This window comes from Pantherophis guttatus, chromosome 7, assembly GCF_059756535.1.
Source record: "Pantherophis guttatus breed Tessera chromosome 7, ASM5975653v1, whole genome shotgun sequence".
Taxonomy (NCBI): domain Eukaryota; kingdom Metazoa; phylum Chordata; class Lepidosauria; order Squamata; family Colubridae; genus Pantherophis; species Pantherophis guttatus.
In genome coordinates this window covers 3,129,787-3,148,052 of record NC_142069.1, presented here as the reverse complement: position 1 = coordinate 3,148,052, position 18,266 = coordinate 3,129,787, and the positions used below count along the sequence as shown (strand labels likewise).

Below are 18,266 nucleotides of genomic sequence, written 5' to 3'. Positions count from 1 at the left end.
ATAATTGGAGCGTAAATTACGTAGGCTCAGAGCTGGCTTCACTTGGGAACTTGCAGACATGAAGTTCCTAATAAATAACTGGATTTCTTTTGAAGCTTGGCTCAAGACTCATGATTTAATTAGGGCATCCGTCAGAACCCTGACAAGCGTAGGCACCGGAGACAAATTCCTTGTGTGTCTAATCACACTTGGCCAATAAAGAATTCTATATTTCTATAAATATGGGAACTGGTGACTTTGGGCTTCTGCCTCGCTCTTGACCCATTCCACCTCACAGGGTTGTCGTTACGGGAAAAACGGGAGGAGCTCCGAAATATCAAGACAATTGCCTTGTTTAGCATCCATTCGGAGTTACAGTGGTTCCAGTGGTAACTTCGTAGCTCTGGAAAGCTGAAGATCAGAAAAATCAAGATGTCTCACTTAACGACCACATTACATAACAACGGAAAGACCAGTCCCAATTGTGGTCACTAAATGAGGTAGTTCCGTTATTTATTAAGTTTGCATGCCACCTTTCTCACCATTAGGCAAGTCTAGGCGGCTTTACAACAATAAACAGGAAGTCCTCAACTTATGACCATCCATTTAGTGACTGTCCAAAGTTACAATAGCACTGAGAAAAAGGGACTCGGGACCGTTTTTCACACGTATGACCCAGTGGTCGGTTTCAAAAATTTTTACTACTGGTAAAACTTTCAAATACAGATGGATCGTCACTTGGAACACAACACCCCGGATATCACAGTTGTCGAAAACTGAAACGTACCAATTTATTGACATCGTGGTACCAGGAGATGCCAGAGTCGAAGAAAAAGAACTGGAAAAAATCATGAAATATCACGACCTGGCCATCGAAACTACACGGCTATGTATGAAACATGTCACCGTGATACCCATTGTCATTGGGGCACTTGGTACCATGTCCAAGAATTTTATAAGATACATCAGCAAATTGCAGCTTCCTGCAATAACACCAGCGGAAATGCAAAAAACTGCGCTACTCAGAATATTGTATCTTTTAAGAAGGTACTTGGTTGATACCTAGGACACTGGCAGCATCCTGTATCAACCATTAGCACCAGTCTTTGGTATTTGTGATGCATTTTTGAATGTTCAGTTGACTGAGTTTCACATTTAATGAATAATAATAATAATAATAATAATAATAATAATAATAATAATAATAATAATTACATCCTCCGACGATACCTTAACAGTTCCTAGGTCCTTGGTTAGGACTCGAGCTGCTGAGCTATTAACCAGCCTCAAAGGCTGTGAATCTCACTAAAGATTAACTAATAATAATAATAATAATATATTTGGTTGATACCTAGGACGCTGGCAGCAGCCCGTATCAACCATTAGCACCAGTCAATGGTATTTGTGATGCATTTTTGAATGTTCAGTCGACTGAGTTTCATATTTAATGAATAATAATAATAATAATAATAATAATAATAATAATAATAATAATAATAATACTTAAAAAAAATTGGTTGATACCTTGGACACTAGCAGCAACCTGTATCAACCATTAGTACCAGTCAATGGTATTTGTGATGCATTTTTGAATGTTCAGTCGACTGAGTTTCATATTTAAATAATAATAATAATAATAATAATAATAATAATAAATTTGGTTGATACCTTGGACGCTGGCAGCAATCCGTATCAACCATTAGCACCAGTCAATGGCATTTGTGATGCATTTTTAAATGATCAGTTGACTTGCGTTTCATGTTTAATGAATAAAGTAAATAATAATTATATAACAATAATGATAATTGGATATCAACTCCCAGAATTCCGGCCCAGGCTGGAGGATTCTGGGAGCCGAAGCCCATCCCTCTTTAAAGCAGCCCAAGTTTCAAAAACACAGATTTAAAAGTTTATCACGCCAAACTATAATCCTAGTTTGGCAGGGAGGGAGTCACGTGCGCACCACCCGGAAGCAGGGCAGCGGCTTCACCCTCGCGAGCGCGCATGCTCTTTCCCCTCCCCCTCCCTCCCCCCCCACATGCCCGGCGGCACCTGCGTGGCATCGAGCTTTTCCTCGCCTCGTCCGGCCGAGGGCGCGCGCAGCCAATCCCGGCCGGAGGGCGGGGTCACGAGGTGGGGGTTGGAATAAAGGAACGCCCCGCCTCCCTCCTCCTCCTCCTTCTTCTTCCCCCCCCCGGCGTTGATTGACACCTCGCGGCAGCCCAATAACGGCCGCCGGCCGGGCAGCGCCCCCTTGGCGACGATGGCGGGGATTGGGGCGCCGTCCAGCTCCTCCCCCTCGGGTGGCGGCCGAGGCCCCGCCCAGCCCCCCAAAGGCCCCGCCCCTCTGGCGCGCTCTTCTCCCGGCGGCGGCGGCGGCAGGAGCAGCGTCGCCTCCATTTTCTCCTCAGCCGCCGCTTCTTCTTCGTCGTCTTCCTCCTCAGGCGCCGGCAGTTACGGCCGCCGAGGCCCCGAACCGCCGCCCCGGCCCCGCCGCCCGAGCCCCTCCGCCGCCCCCGCCCGAGGGAGGCCTCCCAGCGCCGCGCCGCCCCCGCCCGGCCTCGCCCGCCGCCCGCTCGCCTCAGCCGTCACCGCCGCCATGAATGAGGAGTACGACGTGATCGTGCTGGGCACCGGCCTGACGGTGAGCGGACGCGGCCGGGGCGCCTGGGATTGAGGGAGGGCTAGAAAGCCCGTTGGGAGGCGCGTCACGTGGGAAAGGGGTACAAGACACGTGTATCTTGCGGGAAGCGTGTAACACGAAGGGAAAGAGGCCGGGCTCGGTGGGCACCGTTATTCGGGGATTATTTTAGGATTGGCTTTCATTTTGTAGCCAGGGGGGCCTGGAGTCGTCTGAATGGGTGGAACTGGAGGAGGGGGGAGGGAAAGGGAATTATGACACGTGTCGTTGGAGGGAAGGGGAAAAAAAGACGCGTGAAACGTGAGGAGGGAAAAGACGCGTGGAAGTTCCAAGGAAGGGAAAGACGCGTGTGTCTTGCGGGGAGGCAAAGGACACGTGTAGCATGAGGGATGGGAGGCTGGGCTGGGCGGCCTCCTTTTTCCCCCTTTTGGTTGAGAACCTGCCGTTATTTGGGGATTATTATTATTTTTTTATTAGGATTAGCTTTTACCTTGTAGCCAGGGGGCCTGGAGTCGTCTGAATGGGGGGAACTGGAGGGGGGGAAAGGGAATTACGAAAAAAGAATTATTTTTAATTCCTATACACTTATTGTAAATGTACATTCTCTTATCCATAACTGATATATATATAATGAGACTGAGACTTCGTCGAAACGTCGCCAAGACACTTCCAATTTTACGCAAACACCAGTGAAAACCTCAGAAAACACACACACATATATATATATATTTCATAACTGATATATATATCTGTGTGTGTGTGTGTGTATATACACATATATACACACATCTATGTGTGTGTATATATACATACACGTATATATATATTTTTCTAATGAAAGCATAAGACATTTTAATTACATTTGGGGTTGCTCTTCTACCCTCTTTTCACTGGGAAAGGGAATTATGACACATGTCATTGGAGGGAAGGGAAAAGACGCGTGGAACGTGAGAAGGCAAAGACACGCATAGCTTCAGGAAAGGGAAAGATGTGTAACTTCAAGGAAGGGAAAGACACTTGTATGTTGTGGGAAGGGAAAGACACGTGTATCTTGGAAGGCAAAGACACGCCTAGCATGGGCTCGGTACCCCCTCTTTCCCCCCTCTTGCTTGAGACCTGCCGTTATTTGGGGATTATTATTATTTTTTTATTATTAGGATTAGCTTTTACATTGTAGCAACGGGGCTGGGAGTCGTCTGAATGGGTGGAACTGGAGGAATGACACGTGTAGCTGGAGGGAAGGCAAAGACACACATGAATAACAGGGATGGAGGCTGGGCTGGGCCTGGGGAGCCTCCCTCCTCCCTTCCTTTTCCATTTGCTGTGTCCTGCCATTATTTGGGGATTGTTTTTATTTTAGGCTTAGAGTTTATATTGTAGTATCGAGGCTGGGAATCGTCAGAATGCATGTAACTCGAGGGAAAGGAATGACAGGTGTATAGCTGGAAGGGAGGCAAAGACATGTGTAACTTGTGGAAAGGGAAAGAATCATGTAGCATGAGGGATGGAGGCCTCCCCCTCCTCCTCTTTCCTTTTTGCTGAGACTTGCCATTGTTTGGGGATTGTTTTATTAGGATTAGCTTTTATATTAAATCAGTGGGGCTGGGAGTTGTCTGAATAGGTGGAACTGGAGAGGGGAAAGCAGCTGGCCTTTGGTGCCCTCCCCCCTCCTGCGCATCCTCTTCTTTTCTTTTTGAAACCTGCCATTATTTCAGGTTTATTTTATTTTCATTACTTTTTATTATATCAGTGGGGCAGGGAGTCATCTGAATGGCTTCTCATGCCCCCCTCAAAGATAGTTTGAATGAAGGCGGTTGGGGTGGGCTTGGTATCCCCCCTCTTCCTCTGTTTCCTCTCCCCCTATTGAGACCCACCTTTATGTGGGGATGATTATATAACAACAACAACAACAACAACAACAACAACAACAATAATAATAATAATAATTTTATTTCTATACCGTCCTTCTCCTGAAGGACTCAGGCGGCGTACAGCCGATTAAAACAAAAATATACGGATATCAATTTAAAAAATAATTAAAATTATTGAATAATTTCGGCCTGAATTAAAACCCAAAAATTTAAAGCACCCAATTTAAAATCATTTACTTTCTATGAATGATTAATTATTATATATTATTTAGCATTCTTTTTGGACCCTCTTGTCTTCTCCACCCCCTCCTGTTTAATCTTCCTTGTGGTTTTTTTTTTTTTTTTTTTTTTTTTTTTTTTTTTTCCCCAATGTTTTAATAATTCAAATGGCTGTCTTCCCCCCTGTCCCACCTGCAGAGATGGGTTCACACAGCCCCCTGACCCGGGTCTTCTGGGAACCCGTGATCTGGCTCAGCCTGCCCTCCTCCCCTCAAAAGTTTCTGAAGCCAAGAAAGCTGGGTTTCTTTTAACCCCTCTGGGCATCCAGCCTTCCTCCCCATGGATGGAGCCACTGCTTGGCTGTTGCTCCATTATCCACCCTGGATATTCTGCCCCATGTTCCTTGGCTGCCTGCCTCGGCAGGGTGGGACCCTGGCGAGCTCCAAATGCCATTCCGCAGCACACTGCTCCTGGCCATGGAGGCTCCGACCTCCGTGACACTTTGGAAGTTGCTCCATCCCTTTTCCCACCAGACTTTTCTCCTCCTGTGGCGTCAAGGAAGACATCCCAGGAGATTATATTGTACATTTTATATATTGTATATTACAAATAGTCCTTGACTTAAAGCCACCAATGTGCCTAAATTTCCCTTGCTAAGCAAGACAGTTAAATGAGTTTTGCCCCATTTTGTGACCTTCCTGGCCACCGTTGTTAAGTGAATCACTGCAGTTGAGTTAGTCAACTTTACGGTTGTAAAGTGAATTTGTCTTCCCCACTGCTGCAATCAGAAGATTGCAAAAGGGGATCACATGGCCCGGGACACTGCAACTGTCATGAATCGGCTGCCAAGTGTCCAAATTTTGGTCACGTGACCACGGGGATGCTGCACCGATCATGGGAAAAACGGCCTTAAGTCACTTTTTTCAGGGCCGTCGTAACTTCAAACGGCCACTAAAGGAATGGTTGCAAGCCGAGGATTTAATTTTTTTGCCCTTGAATCACCCCTTGCCCTTCAGCTTCTTCCCTGCTTTCTCTTTTTCTTCTAGAGGGCATCTCGCAAATAGATTTTGCTTGGCAGCCCAAAGATTTGGCATGCCCTCTTTGAAGTGTTCCTTTTGCACCAAGAGGCACTCTGCCGTTCTCTGGAGCTCCTGGGCTTTGCCAGGCCTGGATGTGTGTGTCAGAAATGGGGGACTTCAGAGCCTTGACTTCATTCTGCAGCTACTATTTTTCCCACTGAAATCAATGAGCCAGGGAAGCATCATCAGTTCATAGCCTAGATGAGGATTGAGCAGAGCTAAATTCATTTATCTTGCTATGTTTATGTTTATATTAGCGGTGGAGACCCTTGGACAGCTGTATGCAGCGTAATTTCATTTTAATGTATGCCGATTAATGTACATTCAAGGTGACAAGCTATTCCTATTCCTATTTTTGTTCTATTCCAGTTCCTATTTGTCCTGTCCTGTCCTGTCCTGTCCTGTCCTGTCCTGTCCTGTCCTGTCCTGTCCTGTCCTGTCCTATCCTATCCTAAATTCACTCTAACCAAGCCTCAAAGGCCAGTCCTTTGTCTGAGCTCTCCTACATTGCAAGGTTGTTGTTCTTTGTGGCTGGGTCTACCCTTTCTGTACCTTTTCTCTGTTTTTCTCCCCTATCTAGAATGTTGACTTTGTATTTTTTTCTATGGAGGAAATAACTTCGTAACTATCAAACTGACATAATGGTAGCATAATTTACATTACTCTACAATTGTGACCTCTGGAAATGTCTTAAGTAGCTTTTTTTTTTTTGGCATCTTCAGCTTCTCATTGCAGGTTTTCCTGCCTCCGAACCAGGTCTCCTCCGGTTTCCTGGTGCTTTCTTGACCCTTCTCTCCTTCATGGCAGGTGGTCCTTGACGTATGACCACAATAGAGCCCCAAATTTCTGTTGCTATGCAAGGCAGTAGAGTTGCATCCCATTTATTTTTGCCACAGTTGTTTAGTGAATCACTGCGGTTGTTAAGCACACCTGGCTTCCCCCATTGACTTTGCTTATCAGAAGCCAGCTGGGAAGATTACAGATAGCGACCACATGACCCCAAGATGGTGCAACTGTCATAAGTACATGCCAGTTGCCAAGCGGCTGGATTTTGATCACGTGACCATGGCATGCTGCCAACAGTCATAAGGGTGAAAACCGGTCATAAGTCACTTTTTTCAGGCCCATTTTAACTTCAAATGGTCACTAAACAAATGCTTGTTAAGTGGAGGACTACCAGTATTCTTTCTGCTGTCCTTTGAAACATCTCTCCCCCCCCCAACCCCAGCATCAAAATTGTCTCCCTTGACTATTATTGTCTGTCTTCTGACATTAAATGAGGGTTTACAGCAGGGACGTCCGATCTTGGTGACTTTAAGGCCTGTGGACTTCAACTCCCAGAATTCTTAAATGAGGGTTTAAAGCAGGGATCCCCAAACTTGGCAGCTTTAAGGCTTGTGGACTTCAACTCCCAGAATTCTCTAGCCATAGCATGGCATAGCTTAGCCGGAGAATTCTGGGAGTTGAAGTCCACAAGTCCTAAAGCTGCCAAGTTTGAAGACCTCTGGTTTAAAGGCTGGCTGGGGAATTCTGGGAGTTGAAATCCACAGGTCTTAAAAGTCCCCAAGATCGGACGTCCCTGCTCTAGGTTCTCTCCAACATGTCAGAATCCTAGGCAGCTTAATCGGCATACCGATTTAAGCCCTCTAAACTTGGGTAATTCTGGGAGTTGAAGTCCACAGGTCTTTAAAGTGGCCAAGGTTGGAACACCCCTGGTTTATAGTGTCAGTCTTAAGTTTGGCAAAAGAATCACTTGCCTAACTTGAAACATGTAGTTCGCTTTGCTTTGTAGTTGAAATACACTCTTTACAGTTGGGAAATCACTTGGGAGTCAGGTGGTGCTTCCCCCAAGGAGAGTAAAGATTTCCCCTGTTAGGAGGAACCGCTAAATATTTGCAGTCTTGAAAGGTTTTTCCCCTCCACATTCACCTTTCTTAAGGTCGCCTGCCTTTAAACTCCCTCTCTCCTAAAAGGGATTTAAAAAATCGGTCTCTTGTTGATTTAAAAAAATTGTCTCTGACCACAGAAATGTTATAACCTTCACTTCCGGGCCCTGCATCCGGTTTGTCTTCCTTTTGACTGTGTAAATTACCTTTCCTGCCAAGCAGGCTTTCTCTAATCCTACTATACAGGTGGTCCTTGATTTACAATCACTCATCTAGCAACTGAAGTTACAGCAGCACTGAAAAAAGCGACTTACGACCGTTTTCTTTTGACTGTTGCAGCATTCCTCCGTGGTCGCGTTACCCAAATTCGGATGCTTGGCCACTGAGAATCATTTCAGGCGACCGTTTAAATGGCTTAAATCAAATTTGGCCCCTTTAAGATGGATAGGACAGGACCTTGGAGGACTTCTAGTGCTCAAGCAGGAGAACCTATACCATCTCAGAGAAGCGACTGTCTATTCTCTACTTAAAAACCTCCAGTGATGGAGCACCCACGATTTCTGGTGGCAAGCTGTTCCACTGGTTAATTTGTCCTCACTATTAGAAAGTTTCTCCTTAATTCAGGTTGCTTCTCCCTTTGATTAATTAAATGTGCCCATTCCTTATTGATGTGCAGCTCCAAGGTCAACTGCCCCCCCCCCAAACTCCTGGCAGCCCCCCCCCATTGGGTAGACTTCAACTCCCAGAATTCCCGAGCCCCAAGTTGAAAATGTCTGGATCAAATCCCAGAATTCCCCAGCTAGCTATGCTGGGGATAATTTTGGGGGGAAATAATGTTAGCTGGGGAATTCCGGGACTTGAAAATCCACCCATCTTCAAGTGGCTGAGTTTGAGAAACACCAGTTTAGGAGAAAGGAGTTTCCTTAAAAATAAGAACATGTTAAACCTTGAAAATTGTGGTTGTCGTGGCTTGAACCCGGATTGCAAGACAAACAGCTGGATGTGCCAACTCTGAAACAGCAGAAATGGGGGGCAATTTCCATAAAAGTCGGCAGAGAAGGGAAACCATTCGGCTCATGTCAGCCTTGTCTACTTTATATGTTCGTTTTGAGCTGCCATGGGCGGAGCACCTAATTAAATCAGAATAATCTCCATTTATCGCTCTCTTCAGTTGTCTCTCTCACGCATGAGCTGGCTGGATCCAACAAATGAAAATTGCTTCCTGAAGCTCTAGGAAATTGGCCACCTTGTCAAACAAGGATCGTCATACACCCTCATCCTGGTTTGGCAATGGAGAAGGACAAAGATGTCCCTATTGCTTGGATGACCTCTAATTGAGACACTTCCCGACGGGCCTGCAAAAATATTCTGCAAAATGAATTTCAAAAGCAACTCGGTGGCCTTCAGGGTGAAAATGCTAATCTTTTGATCTTGCAAGCATTTCTCTCTCTCTCTTTCTCTCCCTCCCTCCCTTCTGCTCTCTCTCTCTCTCTCTCTGTATGTTCTGCTTTCTTTTGAAAAATTGGTCGGTTTCACTTCTCTTCCTGCAAATTAACGGATTTTGGTAAGAAGCCCTCCCTTCGGATGAATGCCGAGGGTCAAAGCATAGGATAAGAGGGGAATTGTTCTTTCTGAGAAAGAAACGCGGCCCAGAATGAATAGAAGCTTCCTGCAATTGTGGAAGCCAGCTCTTTCCTGCATTTGTTTTCAATCTTTTGTTCAGCTGGGGGGGGGGGGGGAACCAGAGATTTTAACTGTAAAAAAACATGCCTTGTCTTGCTGACTTGAGCAGAGAAACCCTGGGGTGGAATTCTTTGAAGAGCGGAGATCTGTTGATGGCCTGTTTCAAATGTTAAGGCAGTTAGCAGTTTCTGTGTCTTAAGACAGGTAGTCCTCAAATTACAACAGTTCTTTTAGTGACTGAACTTAACAACGGTACTGAAAAACGTGATTTAGGACCGCTTAACTTGGTTGCAGCATCCCCATGATCATGTGATCAAAATTCAGACGCTTGGTGACTGACTCACACTTACGACGGTTGCAGTGTCCCTGAGTCACCTTTTGTAACCGCCTGATGTGCAAAGTCAACGAGGAAAGCGGATTCACTTAACAACTATATTACTAACTTAACACTTTAGTGATTCACTTAACAGATGTGGCAAAGAAAAGTCATAAAAATGGGACAAAACTCACTCAATGGATTTCTCAAATTTGGGGCACATTTGTGGTTGTAAGTTAAGGACTACCAGTAGCAGCTAGAGTCTGCTGCGGTTCAGATCAGCCTTACAGGTAGTCCTCGACTTACGATCACAATTGAGCCCCAAATTTCCATTGCTAAGCGAGCCACTGTTAAGTGAATCACTGCAATTTTTAAAACAGTCTCATAGTTGTTAATTGAATTTGGCTTCCCCATTGACTTTGCTTGTCAGAAGGTCGCAAAAGGAGATCGCAGGAACTCTGGGCAGTGCAACCGACATAAACGTGAGTCGGTTGCCAAGCGTCCAGATTTTGATCACATACTGCAACAGTCATATGTGGGGGGAAACTGCCGTAAGTCACTTTTTTCTGTTTTGAACGGTCACTAAATGAAGTGTTGTAAGTCAAGGACTCTAGTCAGAATAAAGAGGACTCCACTTCCTTTGCTGGTATGTTAGACTGAACTTCTGCCCACAAGAACATAGCTGAAAGCGTTACTGAGTTCTTACAAGAAAATGCTGACTGTGACCGATTCTGGAATGTCAGAATATCCACCGGTAAAATGTTGGCACCTCCACTTAATTGATAGAGTTTTTTTGTCGTGAGCTGCTTGTGCCTTGTCTGACGTGGCGTGCTTTTTTGTCTTGAGGCTGCAGTGAAAGACTGCGTGCCTTGGCCCATGTCCACCCAAGAGGCACGCAGACAATGGATTTCATTATTTGAAACCTGACAGGTAAAGCAAACCGAAGTAGCTTTTTCACATAATCGAGCTCAACTTAATTCGGCTTAAATTGGTCCCAGTGTTGCTGGTTGGACCTTCAGATACGAATGTTAATTTTCTAAGGATTTGTTTCAACATGGACCCCCTTTTAAAATAGAATTCTTTATTGGTAAATAAAGAATTCTATTTTAAAAGGGGGTCCACTCCACTCTATGGCCAAGTGTGATTAGACACACAAGGAATTTGTTTCCGATGTAGCAATACAACAACGTACAAACAACAATAGTGATAGATCGTTATCATAGTCATTGTAAAAATACATTCATCATAAAACATTAGATTCAACACTTAGTGATAGTGGTGGATACTAAATAAGCAATCGGTTGTAGTTCTCAATCTCTGCGAATAGAATAGAATAGAATTCTTTATTGGCCAAGTGTGATTGGACACACAAGGAATTTGTCTTGGTGCATACGCTCTCAGTGTACATAAAAGAAAAGATACATTCATCAAGAATCATAAGGTACAATACTTAATGATAGTCATAGGGAAACAGTCAATATAAATCGTAAGGATCCAGCAACAAGGTTACAGTCATACAGTCAGAGGTGGGAGGAGATGGGTGATAGGAAGGATGAGAAGATTAATAGTAATGCAGACTTAGTGAATAGTTTGACAGTGTTGACAGAATTATTTGTTAAGCAGAGTGATGGCGTTCGGGAAAAAACTGTTCTTGTGTTGAATTAGAAGGGAATTATTAGGAGACATGAAAACATAAAATCACAGGGCCAGAAGGGACCTCAAAGGTCTTCTGGTCCAACCTCTGCTCAAAATGGTTGACCAAATGTTTTGTTTTGATTTGTTTAAAAAAACCTCCAGTGTTGGAGCACCTACAAGTCCGAGAGGCAAGCTATTCCATGGATGAACTGTTCTAACTGTCAGAAAATGTCTCCCGGTTGCATCTCTCCTTAACACGTTTCCACCCATTGCTTCTTGTCCTACTTCTGCTGCTTTGGGGAATAAGCCAGTCTCCTCTGAGACAACCCCTTAAGTACTTGAAAGACAGCTGTCATGTCCCCCGCCCCCCAAATCCTTTTTGATAAACTAGACATACCTAACTTCCTGGAACGTTCATCATACGATTTAGCCCCCAGGCCCTTTATCAATGTTAGTTGCTCTTCTCTGCACTCTTTCTAGGATCCTAGCATTATTTTTATATCGTGATAACCAGAACTGGACCCGGTACAGATAGTCCTTCACTTACAATAATTCGTTTAGTGACCATTCAAAGGTACAACTGCTAAACAATTTTAAAAAAGTGACTTCTGGCTATTTTTCACAACTTTACCGTTGCAGCATCCCCACGGTCATATGATCAAAATTTGGACCTTTGGCTCATATTTACGATGGTTGCAGCATCCCGGGGTCACGCGATCCCCTTCGGACAAGCCAAGTCAATGGGGAAGCCAGATTCCCTTAACAACCCTGTTACTCACTAAACAACTGCAGTGATCCGCTTAACAACCACGGCAAGAAAAGATGCAAAATTCACCTAATAAATCTCTCTCACTTAGCAACAGAAATGTCAGGCTCAATTGCCGTAAGACGAGGACTACCTGAATTCCAAGCGTTGGCCTCCCTAGCGCCGCATACAGTGGTACTAGGATGATGAGGGGACTGGAGGCTAAAACTGATGATGAACGGTTGCAGGAACTGGGCATGGCTTGTCTACTGAAGAGAAGGACCAGGGGAGACAGGATAGCATCTTCCAATATTTGAGGGGCTGCCCCAGAGAGGAGGAGGGTCAACCTGTCTTTCAAAGCACCTGAAGGCCAGACAAGGAATAATGGAGGGAAACTGACCAAGGAGAGATTCAACCTAGAAATGAGGAACTTTCTGACAGTGAGAATAATCAACCCGAAACTGATCAAGGAGAGATTCAACCTGGAAATAAGGAGGAATTTTCTGACAGAACAATCAATCCATGGAAGAGAAGTTGCCTTCGGAAGTTGTGGGAGCGTCATCCCTGGAAGCTTTCAAGAAGAGACTGGACTGCCCTCCGTCAGAAACGGAGTAGGGTTTCCTGCTTGGGTGGGGGTTGGACTAGATGACCCTACGAGGTCCCTTCCGACTCTGTTATTCTGTAATCCCTTCTCATGATCTTGATGTGATCCCCCTGTCGATGCAGGCCAGGATTGCAACACAAGGCTGGCTCATGTGAGCTGGGGAAAGGATTATCTGTGGGGTGATCTCGCAACCACTCCAGAAATTGTGGGTAAATTGAATTTATTTGTCCCAGGAGACTGAAAATCCAGTTGGCTTCCTTCTCAAGGCCTCTGCAGAAATCCTGCAGGCCCTGTGAAACGGATCTGCCGAAGCTCCTCCTGGAATAGGAAGGAGCCTTGTGTTGCTTTCAGCCCAGTTGTGATGCTGCCTCAGCACCTTTGTTTCGAAATAATATTTGCAAATCATAATCCACTTCCTGAAACAAGAACTGCTGGCAGGATTATGTAATATCTGAAATGAATTGTGATTCACAGCAGCTTCTGCAATAATAAGTTTGAGCTAGTCTTTAAGATGCCACAGGATTCTGTCCTGCTTTTTTATTGCAAACAAAATACAGGTAGTCCTCAACTTACAACAGTTTCATTTAGTGACCGTTTGAAGCTATAGTGGCACTGAAAAAACTGCTCCACACTTAGGACCATTGCAGTATCCCCATGGTCACACGATTTACAAATGACTCACATTTATGACGGTTGCAGCGTCCCTGGGTCATGTGATCCCCTTTTGCGACCTTCCGACAAGCGAAGCCAACGGAGAAGCCAGATTCACTTAACAACCGGGTGATTCATTTAACAACTGCTGTCATTCACTTGACAAATGCGGCAAGAGAAGTCGTAAAAATGGAGCAAAACTCAACAAATGTTTCCCTTAGCAACATAAACTTGGGACTCAATTGTCGTATGTTGAGGACCACCTGTAAAACAAACCTCCCATGGTTGAATTTATATGAATAAAATCTAGATGCATCTCTTTTAATATGGCCCTATGCCCAACAGATCAGCTCACAGCATGTAAAAAAGAGGTAAATTGTCTGGGAAAATTAAGCTTCCCACCCCCTCAATTATCTGGACTTTTACCCCTGCTAGACTATGAAGTCAACGAAGATGTTGCTGGACGTTTGATCTCGCTTGTGTGAAGTATTTCCTTGCACAAAGGTGTGTCCCTCGTTTCTTTGAAGACAACTGACAGCTGATGCCATTTTGAGAAAATCAAGTTTTATGGTAGCTCCTACCTTTGGGGATAATTGCTCAAGAGATTAGTGAAAACTTTGGCATATCAGTTCCAGGCTGTCTTGGCTAGTGTTGATTGAATCATAAAATCACAGGGCTAGAAGGTACCTTGGAGGTCATCTAGTCCATCTAGCAAAGCTGGCTGAGGAACTCTGGGAGTTGAAGTCCACAAGTCTTAAAAGTTGCCAAGGTTGGAGACCCCTGGACTACTCCAACCCCCTGTCTGAGGTAGGAGTCTTCATGCCATCCCAAACACACTTTTCTCGAAAAATTCCAGTGAGGGAGCATTCGCAACTCGGGGAAGGAAATTATTCCGTGGATCGTTTTCACTGTCAGGAAATTTCTCCTTCGTTTCAGGAGAAACTCTAGATCTCTCTTTAATGATCTTCCACCCATCAGATGCTTTGGAGAATAGGCCAACCCCCTCTTCTCTATGGCAGCCCCTGAAGTACTGAAGTATTTCACCGCCCCCCACCCCCAAAATCCTTCTCTTCCATTAGGCTAGACATACCCAATTCCAGCAACCGTTCTTTATATGTTTTAGCCTCTTTAGTTCTAGGTTCTCTCCTCGATTAGTTTCCATCCATTGCTTCTTCTCCTGCCTTCAGGTGCTTTGGAGAATAGGTGGACCCCTGCTTCTTTGTGGCAGCCCCTCAAATGTTGGGAGACTGCTATCATGTCTCCCCTAGTCCTTTTCATTAAACGAGAAATGCCCAATTCCAGCATCCATATGTTTCAGCCTCCAGTTGCCTAATCATCTTGGTTGCTCTCCTCTGCACTCTTCAGGGTTGTGTTTGACCTTGGAGGGCTGGGTGGTGGGCTTGGCCATGGTGGGGGTGGCCAGCTTGACATCACTGTCGGGGGCACCTGTGGTGGCCAAGTGCTAAGTCAGGACTTCCCTCCCTCCCTCTGATTATAATCTTCCTTCCTTCCTTCCTTCCTTCCTTCCTTCCTTCCTTCCTTCCTTCCTTCCTTCCTTCCTTCCTTCCTTCCTTCCTTCCTTCCTTCCTTCCTTCTTCATTCTCCTTGCTTCTTCCTTCCCCTCTCTCCTTTTCCCTTCCTTGCTCTCTTCCCTTCTTTTTCTTTTTCTTTTTCTTTCTCTTTCCCTTCCCCCTTTCTTGTCCCTTCTTGCATGCTCAAATGCAACAGGGGCAACATTTCTCGTTTTGTTTTGTTTTTACTTCGTTTTGCTAGCCCTCTGCCAGCGGAAATGGAGCTCAGGGGGGCTCCCCGAGCTCCGTTTTCGCTGGCAGAGGGCTGCAGGAGGCCGTTGCATTTGAAAACGGGGTGCGGGGAGGGGCTCTGTTTTTGCAGGCCTTGAATGTGACACCCCTGTTCTTGAGTCTCAACATCTTTTTTTTCTTTTCTTTCTGTATCTTGATGCAGTCGAGCTCAAGATCCAGTTTAATCCAGTATTAAACTTTATTTTGGAACGGCAGTTCTTTGGGTTGCTCTGAGTAGTTGGCACATTGGTTGGGCAGATGCTGGAACTGATGTGTCACTCGGCGGCTGCTGGATCTGGCAGCCTGCACCGCTTATCCACCCTTAGGACAGCTGGCAGGGGAAGCTTCCAGAAGCTGCAAAATACTGGAGGAGGGGAGGCAGCTGGATGCTTGGATTGATGTACCAGCAGCCTGTGGCTTATGTGTTCAGGTGATCCTCGGCTTACTAACACAATTGAGCCTCAAATTCCCATTGCAAAGTGAGACAGTTGTTAAGTGAGTTTTCCCCATTTTACGACCTGTCTTGCCACAGTTGTTAAGTCAATCACTGCAGATAAATTAGTACCACGGTTGTTAAGTGAATCTGGCTTAAGTGAAGATTAAGTGAAGGTCGCAAAAGGGGATCACGTGAACCCCCCCGGGGGGGGACACACTGCAACCGTCATAAATAGCCAGTTGCCAAGCATCCAAATTTTGATCATGTGACCACGGGGATGCTGCAACGGTCATAAGTGTGGAAAAATGGTCGTAAGTCACTTTTTTCCGTGCCACGTTTGGAGACCCCTCCCGGTCTAAATGAAAAAGCTCACACAGATATTAAGACTTTTGTTCCTGGGCCTATATGAGCCGATGCTTCTGTTGCAGCCAAGTTACACAGAGCACAGAGGAAACAGATTGCATGAGTCACAAAGTTCAGGAGAAGTTATATGGCAGCAAAGTTGCTTGTTGTGGTTAGAGCAGGCCCCTGGTAACATTTTTAAATATTTAATACAGTATGTATGATGAATGTATTTTTATGATGACTATGATCATCACTTATAGCTTTTTATGTACACTATTATGAACTGAAGACAAATTTCTTGTGTGTCCAATCATACTTGGCCAATATTCTACTCTACTCTACTCTACTCCTATCCTATCCCCTATTCCCCTCTACTCTACTCTACTCCTATTCTATCCTATCCCCTATTCCCCTCTACTCTACTCTACTCTACCTATAGCTTTTTATGTACACCGTTATGAACTGAAGACAAATTCCTTGTGTGTCCAATCATACTTGGCCAATATTCTACTCTACTGTACTCTACTCCTATCCTATCCCCTATTCCCCTCTACTCTACTCTACTCCTATCCTATCCCCTATTCCCCTCTACTCTACTCTACTCTTTTATGTACACCGTTATGAACTGAAGACAAATTCCTTGTGTGTCCAATCATACTTGGCCAATATTCTACTCTACTCTACTCTACTCCTATCCTATCCCCTATTCCCCTCTACTCTACTCTACTCCTATTCTATCCTATCCCCTATTCCCCTCTACTCTACTCTACTCTACCTATAGCTTTTTATGTACACCGTTATGAACTGAAGACAAATTCCTTGTGTGTCCAATCATACTTGGCCAATATTCTACTCTACTCTACTCTACTCTACTCCTATCCTATCCCCTATTCCCCTCTACTCTACTCCTATCCTATCCTATCCCCTATTCCCCTCTACTCTACTCTACTCTTTTATGTACACTGTTATGAACTGAAGACAAATTCCTTGTGTGTCCAATCATACTTGGCCAATATTCTATTCTACTCTACTCTACTCTACTCTACTCTACTCTACTCTACTCTACTCTACTCTACTCTACTCTACTCTACTCTACTCCTATCCCCTATTCCACTCTACTCTACTCTACTCTACTCTACTCTACTCTACTCTACTCTACTCTACTCCTATCCCCTATTCCCCTCTACTCTACTCTACTCTACTCTACTCTACTCTACTCTACTCTACTCTACTCTACTCCTATCCCCTATTCCCCTCTACTCTACTCTACTCTACTCTACTCTACTCTACTCCTATCCCCTATTCCCCTCTACTCTACTCTACTCTACTCTACTCCACCCCACCCCGTCCCGTCCCGTCCCGTCCCTGTCCCTATCCTATCCTATCCTATCCTATCCTATCCTATCCTATCCTATCCTATCCTATCCTATCCTATTCTATATTATTTTCTATTTTCTATTCATATAGCAGGGGTGTCCTTCGGTCCTAATCTGCCCCGCAATGTGGTTGGATCCGGCCTGCAGGGCCATCCTGCCAGTGTGGCTTCGGCCCGGTCTACCCAATGCGAAGAGGAAACATGCAAGCAGTTTTGGGGAGTGGCATCAAGTGGGCCACGCCCACCCAGTCAGCCACGCCTCCCCCTCCCAGGTCAACTACAGCCCTGATGCATCCCTCAAAATAATTGCGTTTGACACCCGTGGAGTATGCGTGCTTCATAGTTGCTCCTCCTGGTGCCGCCTTTGTTGAGGTGCTTGCCGGCTGTATAGAGAACCCTTCCTCTGGGTAATTGACGAAACTGAAGGGGGGAAAAATTCAAATTGCAATCATGAAAGGCTAATCTTTGCAATCTCTGTTTTCCTTTCCTCTGTTTTTTTCCTCCCCCACTGGACTTAGAATTGCTCACAGTCTCCCTGTGATGATGGTTGTGATAACGGCTTAATCTTTGGAACCCCTGACAATAATACCGTGAATTGTCCGTTGTGGTTCGGCTCAATCATTAACCATCTTAGGTCCTTTCTCCTACCTGCTTTTATGCAGCCCATCTAACTTTCCATGAGGCAGTTAACCATGGTAGTTCCTTCAGATAAAAGCCGTGATCCTAAGACTTTTATCTTCAGGAAGCTTTATTGCAATTAGTCCATGACTCCCCACCACAAATGAGCCCCAAATTTCCATTGCTGAAGCGAGACGGTTGTTAAGTGAGTCTTTCCCCATTCTAAGTGAATCTTTGCAGTTGTTGAGTTAGTAACACGGTTGTTAAGCGAATCTGGCTGCCCTGTTGACAAGCCTACTTGTCAGGAGGCTGACCCCGGGACAGTGCAACTGTCATAAGTACATGCCAGTTGCCAAGCGCTTGCATTTTAATCACATGACT

The 18,266-nt window shown here is 45.1% G+C and overlaps 1 protein-coding gene across 1 annotated transcript in view; it reads left to right on the top strand.

The window, feature by feature from the left end:
• The first annotated feature begins 2,154 nt into the window (after positions 1-2,154).
• Positions 2,155-18,266, top strand: part of GDI2 (GDP dissociation inhibitor 2) — a 36,007-nt gene continuing 19,895 nt past the window's right edge. Inside the window, exon 1 of the mRNA XM_034407810.3 lies at positions 2,155-2,623. Coding sequence (XP_034263701.2) covers positions 2,243-2,623 — 381 coding nt within the window. The 5' untranslated portion in view covers positions 2,155-2,242. The remainder of the gene's footprint in view (positions 2,624-18,266) is intronic.